The sequence below is a fragment of the Narcine bancroftii genome, chromosome 3 (assembly GCF_036971445.1).
Source record: "Narcine bancroftii isolate sNarBan1 chromosome 3, sNarBan1.hap1, whole genome shotgun sequence".
Classification (NCBI taxonomy): domain Eukaryota; kingdom Metazoa; phylum Chordata; class Chondrichthyes; order Torpediniformes; family Narcinidae; genus Narcine; species Narcine bancroftii.
Window position 1 is genome coordinate 39828724 of NC_091471.1, and position 15661 is coordinate 39844384.

At 39.2% G+C, this 15661-nt stretch overlaps 1 protein-coding gene across 3 annotated transcripts in view; it reads right to left on the reverse strand.

The window, feature by feature from the left end:
• The window catches only part of myo5b (myosin VB), a 264470-nt gene that overhangs the window by 123429 nt on the left and 125380 nt on the right, over positions 1-15661 (reverse strand). For all 3 annotated transcript variants that reach the window (XM_069923885.1, XM_069923884.1, XM_069923886.1), the window contains 3 exons: positions 13919-14000; positions 13548-13688; positions 11409-11531 (listed from right to left, as the gene is read on the reverse strand). In XM_069923885.1, coding sequence (XP_069779986.1) covers positions 11409-11531; positions 13548-13688; positions 13919-14000 — 346 coding nt within the window. The remainder of the gene's footprint in view (positions 1-11408; positions 11532-13547; positions 13689-13918; positions 14001-15661) is intronic.

Below are 15661 nucleotides of genomic sequence, written 5' to 3' on the forward strand. Positions count from 1 at the left end.
CTTTAAAGCCTTTTATATCCAGATCCCTTCTTATTATCTCCACCATTGGTTCAATCGCTAAAATAAAAAGTGCTGGGGACAGGGAGCATCTCTGCTTGATTTACTCAAGGGGAACACCGCCAACATCTAATTATTTGTTATTAGCAGAATGGAATAAAGTTTTTATCCAATTTATAAATGTTCTGCCTATACCAATTTTTTCCAGTATTTTAAATAAAAAAGGCCACTCAAAACAGTCAAATGCTTTTTCCATGTCTATGGAGACTGAAATACTTGGATTTTGTTCAGAATTTGCCATGTGTATTATATAATCTTCCTTGACTATTTGAAGAATGCCATCCTTTAACAAATCCTACCTGATCCATATGTATCATTTTTTTCCTTACCTATTAGCCAATGCTTTTGCTAGTATCTTATAATCAGCATTTAACAGGGATATTGGTCAGTATGATGAAGTTTTTAGTGAGTCTTTATTCTTTTTTTGTAACACTGTAATGATTGCAGTTGAGAATGATTCTGGGAGGGTTTGTGTTTCCACTGCTTGGTCCAGGACATCCATTAACAGGGGCATTAATAATTCTTTAAATTGTCTATAAAATTCAGGTGGAAATCTATCCTCCCCAGGTGATTTATTGTCTGCAGGGTAACCAGCGACTTTTTGATTTCTTCCCTTATGAAGGGAGTATCTAATTCCATCTTTTCTCTCTCTTCTAATTTTGGAAGTTCGACATTCAACAAAAATTCTTCCATTTCATTTTCATCTCCTAGTAATTTTGATTTGTATACTTTCATGTAATATTGTCTAAAATAATATTAATTTATTTTTGCTTATTTACTTGGGTGTCTGTCTGTTTTCACAACATTTATCATTTTTGATGACTCCTTTGTTTTAATCTAAGGCTAAAACTTTGTATGCCCATTCATCCAACTCATAGTAATATTGTTTAGTTTTTGATATAGCTTTTTCTGTCCCTTATGTTTGTATTGTATTGTATCTTAGCATTTTAATTCTCCATTAATCTGTATTCTTCTTGTTGTCCTGTTCTTTGATTTTATTTCTAATTCTTTAATATCTTTCTCCAAACTCTATTTCTGTCACATGTTCCCACTAATGGTTCTTTGTATAGGATATAATTTGTGCTCTTAAAAATGCTTTGACCATGTCCCATATTGGACTGAGAGAAGGAATAGAGGGAAAAGATGCAGTGAATTTCTTTGGAACAATGATCCCACAAATTCTGGGACAAAACAAGTTAAATGCAAAGCTGCAAATTGAAAAGGCTTACTGGACCCTCGGACCCAGAAGAACCAACAAACATGACCATGACCAGTCCTGGTAATACTTTTAAGTTACCAGGAGAGAGATGCGATCTTGGGAGCAGCATACAAATATTCAAAAAATAATAATGGCCCATTAGTGGTGGACAATGCATAAGTAATATTTTTCCAGGTCTTTAGTCATGCCTTGATCAAACAAAGAAAGGAATTTGATGAGGTAAAGAGATAACTGCGATCTAAAAACTTTAAATAATCAATGATTATTTAAAATTATTAATAGTAGATGACAGATTTGTTTCACAAAATATTTCTATCTGTCTCTCTATAAATTTGCAGGTTTGTTTTTTTAAGCAATGTCATATTGAGACACCATCTGTATACATTCTTTTGCTCTTCCATTATTGCTATAGTTAATATTAATGTAGAGTGGTTTGATAGAAGCCTCGCTAGGTATTCTGTTTTTATCACTCTACTTTTTAACTGGGCAGACATTAAAAATAAGTCAAACCTCGTTTGTGAGTCGTGCAACCTTGTTGTTCTTGCAGATTTATCTTGTGTTAGATCCAAGCAAAAATTAAAATCTCCTCCAACCAATGTTTTGTATTCCCTCTGTGGCTTTTAAGAAGATATCCTTCATAAAGGCTTCATCACCATATTTTTGAGTATAAATATTCATATCCATACTTCTCCATAAATCTTACGATGTGCCATTACATACCTTCTAGCTTGATCAATCAAAGTACCTTCTATTAACACTGGTGTAATTTTATTAATTAGAATAGCCACCCTTCTTGCCTTTGAACCAAAGGAAGACAATATTACTTGTCCCACCCATCCTCTTTTTATTTATCATGTTCCAATTTAGTAAGATGTGTTTCCTGCAGATAGATTATATCCACTTTTAATTTCTTTAAGTATGTCAAGACCCTCTTCCTCTTCACCATCCCATTTATCCCATTATTATTAAAACTAATAAACTTTAGTGTTTTATTCATACCATTTTTCAAAGATATTAGTATAACAATAAAATTGTTCCAATTTTTTAACTACTGTCATAACGTTTCCCTTTTAAGAGGTATATCCAGCATGTACATTTCCCTTTAAGAAACAAACACACATCCCTATCTCTGATGGTGACATTGACAATCGTACCTGGAAGTCCACAATAAAAGCCTGCAGATTCTTCCAAAGAAGAAAGCCTCCCTTTAGCCCCATCTTTTAAAACCACTCCTCTCCCGATGCCATCTCATCACCCCTCGCCTTCCAAAATCGGAGTTGCCACCTTACAACTTTCATAACCGCCTTTCTACCTTTTCAAAGCTCTTCATAAAACCACAATGCTTTTGCTTTCATCAGTGAAAACTAGACAGTTCAGTACTACTAGGTGTCAATAAAAAGATATGTCTTTCAGTTAGTCCTGTATTGAAATGGTCTTTTCAATCCTTTCAGCTGACAACTTTAATCTTTTCATAACTTTCTTAAAAATTCTCCCACTGCTTCTTTATTCCTGAAAATTCCTCAGTTACCTTCTGATACATCCATCCTTAGCATTGCTGGATAAATCATTGATTATTTAAAGTTTTTAGATCGCAGTTATCTCTTTACCTCATCAAATTCCTTTCTTTGTTTGATCAAGGCATGACTAAAGACCTGGAAATATATTACTTATGCATTGTCCACAACTAATGGGCCATTATTATTTTTTGAATATTTGTATGCTGCTCCCAAGATCGCATCTCTCTCCCGGTAACTTAAAAGAATTACCAGGACTGGTCATGGTCATGTTTGCTGGTTCTTCTGGGTTCGAGGGTCCAGTAAGCCTTTTCAATTTGCAGCTTTGTATTTAACTTGTTTTGTCCCAGCATTTGTGGGATCATTGTTTCAAAGAAATTCACTGCATCTTTTCCCTCTATTCCTTCTCTCAGTCCAATGATTCTTATATTGTTACATGTGTTGAAATTTTCCATTTGATCGATCTTGTCCATCAATCCTTTTTTTTCTCCTGTGTCCCATGTTTTTGGTTTTTCTTCCAATGCCTTTAGCCTGTCTTTTGTTTTGTCCAGGTCATCCTCCGAACGAGTCATTCATTCCATTAAGTCTTCCACAACTTCTTTTATTTCTGTTATCTTTTCCTATATGTTCCTCATTGCTGATTCCACACTCATGAAATAAGTGCATAAAATTTCCATTTAGTACAGGATGTTGGTTATATCTTGGGCTGACCCTCCAGGTCTGCTGAGTTCAGCCGGTCCCAAGGCCCCTCCTGAGTTGCTCCTCATTGGGCTTCCACTCAATGTTTCCAGCTGAGCAGTTGTTTCTGCCGATTTTGCTTTTGATTGGCTTGGTCATTTGACACTTGTTTTATCCGTTTTTGATGCTAAAATTCTGGTTTTGAGATTTATAACAGTCTTTTTAATACTTTTCTGTAGAGAGCTCTTTCAAAGCACGTTTTCTCAGCTCCTTAGCTTGGCCACATCAGACTGGGTGCAGCATAATGGGTCTCAGCAAAATAAACATTCATGTAAACTAGATGGGGTGTGCTGTACTAGATGGGGTGTGCTGTAGTGTTCTAAGGTGCTATCGAAGTATATGCATGTGGAAATGCCCAATACCCAAAGTGGACACATTCCAAAGTTACTAAATCTTTACGTTGCTAAGTAGCTTACTCTCTCAAATATTCTCATTCACTGCAATGGAAGAGTTTCATATGCATTTGGTGACAAGCCACAATGATGTCAGTTATAAAATTCAAAAGATATGATAGTGTGAGAAGACGTTTTTTTATCTTTGACTTGCTTGAAGTGAACCTGACATTTGTTAATCAATATGCACTTTTACACGCCACTGAAGAACAGAACATTTCAGGAAATTTTCTGCTCCGGTGGCAGTGCAAAAATGTCGAGGTGGAAGATATTATGTAAGATCCATCCCATAATTTTTCCACCGAGACCCTACACATTTTTATGGATGGCTGCAGTGCAAAATGACCGTAAGAAACAGGCATAATGAATATGATGCTCCCCCTCGGACAAACTCCACAACACAGAAAGGCTGTGCAAAAGTGCCCTAATAGTGTCCCTGTGTAAACGACCACATTGGGACACTCCGGAGGTAAGTATGCTAATTTTTTTTTGAGTAATTCCAGTTTCTGTGTAAAAATGCCAATAGACGCTTTGTCTTCTAAAGTCTCAGTGTATCCACCAACTGTACTTTAGAAGTAACAGAAAATCTATTTCTAATTTGTACCAGCATAATTTCTTCAGTTGAACCAAGAGTTCAGCACATGGTTTCGTTGCAGTGATGATCAGAAACTGATGATGACCAGAAACGAGCACCAGAATGACATCATTAACTGAAAATGGAAGTGACTATCACTTTGGTGGAGAAATGCTGAAAATAGGAGCTAATTTGTTTTTACAACTGTTTTAGCTGATAGGTCCTCTACCGGCATCACCTACGGCTCCTAGAACGCTTCCACCAGCGTTGTCTCTGCTCCATCCTCAACATCCATTGGAGCGCTTTCATCCCTAACGTCGAAGTACTCGAGATGGCAGAGGTCGACAGCATCGAGTCCACGCTGCTGAAGATCCAGCTGCGCTGGGTGGGTCACGTCTCCAGAATGGAGGACCATCGCCTTCCCAAGATCGTGTTATATGGCGAGCTCTCCACTGGCCACCGTGACAGAGGTGCACCAAAGAAAAGGTACAAGGGCTGCCTAAAGAAATCTCTTGGTGCCTGCCACATTGACCACCGCCAGTGGGCTGATATCGCCACAAACCGTGCATCTTGGCGCCTCACAGTTTGGCGGGCAGCAACCTCCTTTGAAGAAGACCGCAGAGCCCACCTCACTGACAAAAGGCAAAGGAGGAAAAACCCAACACCCAACCCCAACCAACCATTTTTCCCCTTCAGCCGCTGCAACCGTGTCTGCCTGTCCCGCATCGGACTTGTCAGCCACAAACGAGCCTGCAGCTGACGTGGACTTTTACCCCCTCCATAAATCTTCGTCCGCGAAGCCAAGCCAAAGAGAAGAGCTGATAGCTGAATAACTTGAAATAGAAAAAGTAAACCTTTCTCCTGATTGGACAGAAAAACACAGTGTTATTAACTGAATAATTATAAATAACACTGTGTGGTTTGTGTCCAAATATAGAGGCAGGTTTTATATTTTCCTTGCAGAATGCTTTGAACCAAGTTTCTGTTGATTGTGAAATTAACTGTATTTCCCATTCACGTTCACTGCAATTTCAACGAGTTAGTGTTCCAAAAGCTTGCTGGGCAGCAAATAGCACCAGTGAAATTAATTGTAGGCCTTTGACTATTTCCAAATTGAAAACCATGGACTTTAAACACATCAACTATCAGCAAACGTTGATACAAATCCCTAAAGGGGCTGAAAAATCTCTGCTTTATCCAAAAATTCCCTGTTTGAAAATTATCCTTGCACTTGCATACCTATGGGGGGGGGGGGCATTCAGCAATAATTAATGGCTACGTAACACATCCTCCATTGGCAGTTTAAGGAAAGATCAGCAATGCATGAAAGGGATGTTAGAACACAACATGATCTTCAGCCCACAATATTACACTGAGCTATATAAACCCTTCCCAACCACACAGCAGTTACCCTCAATTTTTCTTATATCCTTTTAAAAGGTTTATTTAAAATATTCCTATACACAAGCCTCCACCACCACAGCAATACATTCCAGGCACCCATCACTGTTTTTAAAAAAAACATTTCAAGAGGAAAATGGACAGAGAAATTGGATTAGTGTAGATAGGCATTGGGAATAGCATGGATGAGTTGTGACCAAGGGTGTTTCTAGTAATATTCCATGATATTCTGATGGATGGAAAAGAAACAAATGTTTTCTTTTGAAATGGACTATTTTGGGTAGTAATGGGAAGGTGGGGAGTTGAAATGAGGTGGACTATGTAAGGAAAAGACCCTCGGACTCATTAAAATGGTGTCAACGTTTTCCAAGGTAGATTGTTGCGGTCGTGCACTTGTCTACATCGGGAGAAGTGCCGGGAGAGGAGGAGATGCGTACACTGTGATCAATCACAGAAGAAGGAGGAGGAGTTTGAGAGTGTTGAGATCACCCAAGCAGCATAGAGCTCATGAAAAGGTCAGGAGGGTTTGGCTGGTTCGTGTTTAGTGGGATGAAGAGTGGCTGAGAAAAATAAAGAAGGTCGACTCCATTTTGTACTGAAGAATGAATGAGGGTTTTCTTTTGATCACTCAAGGGCTCACAGCAACTTCCAGGTAAAAAATGGAAAGAGATGAGGATAAATCCCTTCTAATCGAAGCATACACTGCCCACCTTATAGTGCTGGTTGAAGATGTGCCGGAGTGTCAGCTCTTCAGATTGTTACGTAGTGGCACAGATCCAATCAGGTGCTTTAATGGCTCAGAGACTATTCTGGGAAACACAGAGTGGTTTCAGCTGCGTGGAAGATTATGGGTAATGAAGATGGCCATTGATCCCTCATTAAAACAAAAAGAAGCTCACCCTACTGGGCTCCACCGCTCCCTTGTCTGCCTCCTTCCGCCCTGGCTCAGTGAATGAATGAGAGGAGGGACAGGAAGAGGACATTTCCAAGTGCAGGAGGGACCCCTAAACCCAGCACCAATCACCTTGGGAGCCCTGGTGGTGGTTGTTGGTGTTATCGTGATATCATCAGCCCAGCCCTAAGCAGCCGCATTCTGCAGCATTGCCTTTAAGGAGCAGGGTGGAGTGAGTCGCTCCACCTCTGAAAGTACCCTCAGGACAGATCGGAGTTTGGGTGCTGGATCTAAATGAGGAGCTTTTATGAAGATAGGTTAAGTGATGTAAGGGTGAAAAATATCCGACTTTACGCTCAGTTTTTCACTATAAAAAGGGCTACTGAAAACAAAGTTACTCAATGAATGGAGCATCTGGTCACTTTATACATATCACTTTTGGGATGGAAATAACCTGCTACATAACAATGAAAGCTTCAGAAAGTGAGGTAGTGTAGTGGTGGCCACACTGCTCCTGCAATAACACACGCAACCAGAAGGGTTGAGCTCAGTGAACAGACTAGTTTATTGCAGGCTGCTGGGCTGCACTTATACTCCCAGCCCAGACGTGGCTGAGAACCGTGCTGGAGGGCACTGATGTCATCCGGTGTCACGTGGTCCCCAAGCATGGGTTTCTGAGCCCCGAACTGGAAGGAAGAGAAACCCCCCCGAAAGCACCATTTTGGCTGGCTGCCCCACCGCGTGGCTTAGAAGCGGGGCCGGTTCGCCTGTTTTGTGGTGAGCCGCCACAGTAGGACCTTTAATTTGGGGTACAGCCTCTGAAGATTACATGAACATGAACTTTATCAGCCTCAAGGTCAGAAATTCTACCTCTTCCCTGTTATGTGGCTTGTGGAGGGGATTTATACAAAAGGAATTAGTTCTCCAGTAATTAATTCCTTGTGGTAAAGCAAGTAAAACCTTTTTAACCTGGTTTATATTAAACAATAGTTCAAATTTGCTATGAATTTGCAGGAATCACGGGTTGAACAGAATTGGTAATGCTGGATTCAAATTCTGAGCTCTTTTGCTTTTGAAAGCTTTATCTTGAGTTATTTACCTCATTTAAGGAATTAATAAAGCCCATTATAAGCCATGAAGGGAATGGGTTTGATGAACTAAACAGGACTTTCCAGGTAGAAGATTCCAGAGTTTAAAACATGCACCACCAGAATCCCACTGTTATCAGAGTATCAAACAGAATCTTCATTGGTAAAATTATTATGCCCCAATGCTGTTTTAACTCAACTTTTTTTTCCTCTCTGTAACACTATACTCACCACTTTGTTTTATTTTCCCTGTTGACTTGCTTGAATAGCAAGTGTTGTGACATAGACCAGCAACCACAGAAATTCACCAAGACAATGGTATCTTCAAAGTAATACTTTTTATTAATAACTAACAATATAAAATCTTATTTAATTCCAACTATGCGCAAATGTATATGTCCACGTGAACTACCCAAACCATTACAGCTTAGGCACAATTCTGAAGAGTTGATTCAAAATTCACTCTTAGAAATCTTGTGTTGAAACTTCAAACTGTTAAAACATTTTTTCAGAAGTAATTACGTCATTGAGACACGGAGACATCAGACTTCTCAAAACTCATCAATTCTTGTTGAGTTGCTTTCAGAGAAATATTTCTTCATGTGAATGATCCTTCACAGCTCCCCTTTTTCTTGCATAAGTGCTCAGAGACCTGTGATCTCCATGATGCTTTCAGACTCAGACACATCAGTCAAAGTAACCATTAAAATGGTCATGATCCAAATGTAAAAATGATCTTATATTCTTTACCCAGATATAGATCAATCACAAGTGACCATTGCAATGACTACAGTATCATTGTTCCCCCTCCTGGCAATGAGAGCACAACAGCAATGACCATTTTACAGAATGTCACTGTATTTCTGCCTCTAGATGATTCTGGTTTGATACTAAAATGCTTTCTTCACGTCCGAATCACATGACTGGCTAGAGCAATACTGGTTCTTTCATTTTATTGTTCCAAAAGCACGAGTCAGAAGCCAATGGTCTTTCTGAGCAAGCATTTCAATTGAAAAATAAACAAACTGTCTACATCTCTGAACTATCAAACAGGCTGTCTCTCTTTGCAAACATTAAGGCTTTCAATGGAAAAATAATAAGGCTTTTATGGCTTCTTAACTTGGGTGCCCTTCCGACTGCTTCAAAATGGTGTTGTTTGTGCCTCCATGTCTAACCCACAAAGAAACTCTCTAAAATCTAATATATATTAAGAATAACACAAGTCTGTAACAGAAGCTATTGTTTATCACTACACATGACAATAAACAGATCAATTCAGTTAAGTGGATATGTTTATCCCTTATTAATAATATGTTGGCCAAAAGCATTTTTATTTTGATCCATTAACAGGGATTTGACTTTTTATACCAAGGTGACAAGTAAATAGCTGAAGGAAGAAAAATAATTAATGGTGTAGCTGACTGCTACAAAGAAACACACACACTCGCAGTGTGGGAGGATAAGCTCTGAGATTTATTGAGGCTGGAAAGGCTCCTTTTATACAGTTGGAGTTCCCACTGTTTGTTTGATTGGCTGAAATCATCCGCATGAATAACAATAGCAGGCGGGAACATTCTTGCATGTGAATACCCTTCTTCCCCAGCCTGTTATTGATCTGTTAGGTGGGCAGCTTGGCCAGCACCATTTTAGGGCTGCTGGTCTTGTACTGCTCCAGCTTTCAACTGCTCTGGTTTGCTGTATTAAGGGATGTGTTATGCTGCTGTTACTACTGCGCACAAGCCACGCGATGTGCCGGCTCAATCTCCGCAGTGGTGGGCGGCCACAATTGAACATTTCAGGGTAAGAAAAAATGTCAAAGAGAGAGAAAGAAGTGATCCCAGAAAGGATTTTGGAAGATTAGTAAAAAAAGAGGCGGTGCTGCATGCGGAACCAGCATGGGCTAGCAAACATAATATGGATATGAGAATTTATTATCATGTACACAAGTACAACATATTGCTTCACTGAAATTCTTACCCTGTGCAGCCACATTGGGACACAAGATACAACAACTATAATATAAATTACATCATCTCAATATGCCACGACGCAGGAAAGGAGACAATAGGTGCAAAAAGATAAACAAATAAACATTGAGTTGCAATTAGTGAAGGTAGTAGTGAGAAGTCATGATGACCAGGGTGATGGATACTCTTTACAATGTCTTAACATAATGCCTCACATGCGTCTTCAATGCAATGCCTCAGGATCCAGTGTAGTAGATTTAGGATGGAGATGAGGACGAACTACTTTTCCCAAAGGGTAGTGAATCTATGGAATTTGCTGCCATTGAAGCAGTGGAGGCTACCTCAGTAAATATATTTATTACATAGTTGAGGAATGAAGGGATATGGGGAGAAGCCAAGTAGGTGGAATTGAACCTATCATCAGATTGGCCATGATCACATTGAATGGTGGAGCAAATTCAACAGACTGGATGGCCAACTTCTGCTCCTATTTCTTATGCATGGGAGGCCAGGCCCAAATGATAAATGAGAAAGTAAAGGAATAATAGGAGTAAAAAATTTTGGGTAAGTTTGGAAATGAACTTCTGTGTTTTAAATGAGGTAAATTGAGAAGATTGGGGAAACGATCTGGAGATTGATTTAACAGTGGAACTGGAACATGATTTGGTAGAACCTAGCTCATTCGATTTGTTAATGCAGATTTAAGTTTATTCCTTTTCATTTCAACTCGAATGAAGGATCCTGAAAGAATTATGACTTTGAACATAAAACAATGCAGCACAGTACAGGCCCTTCAGTCCTTGATGTTGTGTCGAGATATATAAATATATTCCTTCTTAAACAAAAAAAAGTATTATACCATCCCTCTTTGTTTCTTTCATCCATGTGTCTGCCTAAGAGTCTCATAAATGCCCCCAAATGTTTCAGCCTCCACAACTATCTCCTGTAAGGCATTCCAGCCACCCACAACTCTCTGTGCAAAAAAAACCACCCCAATGTCTCCCTTAAGCTTCCCTCCCTTTACTTTGTACACAAGTCCCCTGGTGTTTGCTGATCCTGCCCTGGGAAACAGGTGCTGGCTGTCCACCCTATCTATGCCTCTCATAATCTTGAAGACCTCTATCAAGTCTCCTCTCATCCTTCTACACTCCAAAGAGAGAAGTTCCAGCTTTGCTGACCTTGCTTCATAAGGCTTTATTTCCAATCCAGATAGCATCCTGCTAAATCTCCTCTATACCCTCTCCATAGCTTCCACATGACCTCTCTACTCCTGAATTCAATCCCTCTATCCCATAAGCCTTCTTAATTATCCTGTGCGGCGACCTTGAGGGATGTTTGGATTTGGACCCCAAGATCCCTCTGTTCATCTACTCTCTTAAGTAACTGACCATTAAACCTATACTCAGTCTTCTGATTTGTCCTTCCAAAATGCTCACACTTAACCATATTGAAATCCTTCTGCCACTTTTCTGCCCAACTCTGCATCATGTCTATATCCCGCTTTTGCAGGCATGCATGGTTATAAATCAAAAATAGAACATCAAATAATCAGGCATTGATCATTACCTTATCTGCAAAGTGTACGACAACAAAAGCTATGTTGGACATTCTGGGTTTCTGAAAGTGTGGGCTGCTTGAATGGCGCTCGTACAGTTTCTGAGCCCAGCTCTGATCTGTACCTTTAGGCATCTGAAAGGAGAAGAACAACCAGTTTAACTTAGAAATAAATGATATTACAGGGAAGCAATTTTTTTTTAACATGTTCTATCTTTGCAAAGCAGCATTTAATATCATATGGCCTCACAGCAGAAATATAACAAAAGTAAACTGAACACTTTTCCAGTGCAGCCAATCCTAGTTTCCACTTTTGCAAATGCAACTTACACTGTAAGCTTTTGACTGGGTAAACAAATAAGAAGAGTAAGAAATTGTAACATGTACCCCTCGTTCCTCAACAACCTTTACAGGTGCACCATTACAAGCAGACTGGGTGGGTGCATTTACAGTGTGGTATGGGACCTGCTCTGCTCAAGATCAGAAGCTACAGAAGGTGAGAACGCAGCTGAGAACATATCACAAATTTCTCTCCGTTCAACAGATACATTCTACTGCTGTGATAGATGATGCTATATATAATGTTTTGGAAGATAGATTGTGGGATTTTAGATAGGTTACAAACAGAAACAGATCTCATTTTAAAATTCAAGAGTTATGCATAAGGTGGTGCCTACAAGTCTGCCAAGACAATAGACTCTTGTGATGAAGATTTTCACAACAAGACGCAAATGGAAGGGTCCATCTCAGGAAACTGATAAGATCTTTCATGAATTAATTTTGGGAGTCAGCAAGCTGTTTTGGTAGAGTGTGCTGTTTTAAGAAGGTCATGTGGTTTTGCAAACAGAGTCAAAAAGGTTTTTCTCTAAGTGTGACACAGAGAAAGAGTTAGAGAGTCTGTTAGTTTTCTGCAGTGGCTTTTGGAAGCTTGTTTGAAACCCCATGTTGAAGACAGGTTGTGAGTTCTTAGTTCAGCCTGTTCAAAGCCTTTCTGGTCCATACAAGAGGAGATGGCTGGCTGTATAATGTTTCACCTGAGATAAGGGAAACAGAAAAGGTGGTGACCTGAAAGAAAGAGGTTATCATATGGAAAACCCTAATGGGGCAAGTTTCTTTGGCAAGACTCTGAAGTAGCTGATCGGAAGGAATCAATTTGAGTGTGTTCAACAAGCAACAAATCTCTCTCTGAAAACTGACAAGAACCTTCCTGAGCGGTAACCATTAACCTTTCAAGCACCAAAGCCTGGTGAAGATTCATAAATGTTAAATTCTGTGCACAATATAAGAATTGCCTGATACCCGTGAACTTGGAGGAGTGAGAAGTGAGATTGAACTGTGAATCAAAGAACTTTTCTGAACTTATACACACATCACATACACATGCACTTAGAATTAGAAAGGGGTTGTTAATAGTAATAAGTTAGAGTTTGATCCTGTTTTCATGTTTAAAGCTAATTAAAAGCAACTTTTGTTTAAGTAACCATTTGTCTTGGGGAATTTCTATTGCTGCTGTGTTTTGGGGTCCTCTCGGCCCATGACACTGCCTAGGACAGGCAGCCAACATACTGACCCCCATCATATCCCAGACACACTCTATTCCTCCTCTTTCCATGAGAGGCTTAAGTTGTGAATATATGCAGCACAGACTTGAAGAGTTTCTTCTTCACAACCATCAGGCTCCTGAAAGAACCCCACAATGGTGTTATCTTGCTGCCCTTCCTTGGTGCTAAATAATCTTTCATGTACAAATGATAGAAATAACCCGCTCGTCTATTCACAGAAGAACCCTTCCCACGAATTAGGTATTTTGCGACAAATAAACTTAAACATCTTGAGCTCCTCACCATGCTTACCCCTGGCCTGCAATTCTGAAGTGACTGAGTATATCGTTGCTCTATTGGTTTAAGTTGTGTACGTCATTTCAAATTAAAGACATCAAAAATAATTAATTTCCAAAAACCCGACGCAAGTTTTATTCAATTATTTGGATACATCCTTACATAGTTATATTCAATTAGTTTGTCCTCCCGCTTACCACTTTTTTCTTGTTTGACAATAATACTTGCTTATTTTCCTGTCAACATGTCTGTGCTATCGCTGCCTTCTGTGATAAGGAACAAAATCAAAGGGAAACTTATTAGCTGCCCTTACCCTGCATTCTTCATCCAACAAGTCTAAGACACCCAATTTAGCCTCAATCAGGTCAATACATGGCTGATTGTCAGAGAAGTCAATAAGAGTCCAAGGTATTTGCTCCTTCATGTATTCATCCTGTTCCAGTTTGAAGACATGCTGAAAAATATTGAAATGAGTCAACAAATCGTGGCAGTACGGTTACATTCAGAACATGTCCTTTACCACTTAAAGGTTTGTCCAGTCATGAAATGATCATTAGTGTTAAAGTGGGCATCAAGTAAATCTGATTCCCTTTAAATAAACGAAAATGGTAATTAAGATGTTTAAGCAAAAAACACACACAAGCAATCCTTTCAACTGCTGCAATTTGCGGGTTTTAATCTCACCAGGTTAAATTGCTGCTGCAATTTCTCATTGGCATAGTTGATGCAAAATTGTTCAAAACTGTTGATTTCAAATGTTTCAAACCTACAATGAAGAGAAAATAGACATTACCTCTAAAACTAAATTATACTTCTGGATCTTCACTGAGATTTAAGAGCAGTCAAAAACAATCATCTAAAATCTGCTGGAACAGGCAACCTCCCAATGTTAGTCACATCTGTTCTTGCACCTCTCAGTGCAAACATTTTGTCCATAACCTTCTTGAAGTTCTCGTTTGTACCAACCTTTTGTCAGGGACCAATGAAGAGAAACAGGATCAACAGATTATCTCCTTAACTGTTCAGATTTCAGTAAAGAAAAGCATGAATAGAAAGTTGAGTGATTAGAGGGTGTAGAATCAATATTAAACCAGAGGCAGAATGAGAAACAAAAAATGGGAATGAAAAATTACATTGTGTTCAATAACAAGATGGAAATTTAAAACTATTATTTTGTTCAAATCAATAATTCACCACAGAGGAGACCATATTTTAAATTCATCCACTTTCTGATGAAATTAACTGGTGGTTATTAAAGAAGATTACAATGTTAGAAAGAATGTGTGTAAATGTTAGTTTTTAAGTGGATTTTCATAAACAGTTACCCCATACTACTAGAGCAATGGAGACTGACCAGCTTCTCTGGTTGACCCTTACTTTAGATGCTTGAACATGGCTCTCCAGAACAGAAATTTATCCATTCCCAATTTTCATAAAGGAACACAGCATGAAAACAGGCCATTCTGTCAAGTATCTATTTTCCAGAACTTGACATTTCATGCTGTGGCACATTTAAGTGCTCATCTAAATTCTTAAATGTGGTGATGGTGTTTAAGAAAAGATTCTCACCGTCTCCATTATCCATATCCTACACAAATTTGAACAGCACCATCAATCTCATTACCTGAATTACCATGTGCTACATTAAGCAACTAACAGGCAGTTAATTCACAGCCTGAGCAGTTGATAACAGATGATAGCATTTTCTCTGCAACAGTTTTGACTTCACCAGAGGAACATCAACTTGCCAAACACTGTTGGCCAACATGTTCACAGTGCAAATTCTGGACATAATTTTAAATTGCAAAACAAAAATTTTAATTGTGGGCAATTGGAAATAGCTAATATTCAGAAGAGAGATCTTGAATCTCAACATATTGGGCCATGAGTGTCTGTTTCGAGGCTGTTTCTTCACAAACTGACAAGAAGTCGTGTCCAGATCCCCAAAATATTTCAGATATTAATTTTACCCATTTAATTACCAGAATTCACAGAGCCCATTTGAGTGTCTCTGCACTCTGGATTAGGTTTGTCTGTCCAAATTATTGTCGGGAGCACACACAACAGGACCTTCAGGATTAGAAAATCTGATGCTATAGCAAGTCCACATTGAAAGGCAGGCAGGAACCACAAGAGCCTGAGTGACAACCAGCCAGTGCAAGAAGCCTCAGCAAGTCTGTGCAAACAATGGGTTGGAGAGGGTCAGCAGCAGCTTGGCCTTTCAGTGCCTCTTAAAATGTAACTGTGCATCTGTCAGGCAACAGCACCATCAATACATATGGCTGAGTCTCCAATAGCACTTCCACCACCCAGAAGAATAGCCACTTGAGAATTCCTTGAGAAGATAATTGGATTGAGAAAATTTTTGGCAAGCTTTACAATTGCTGCAGTTTGGATTTGAATCTGATCCTGGCTAACTCAGTTTGG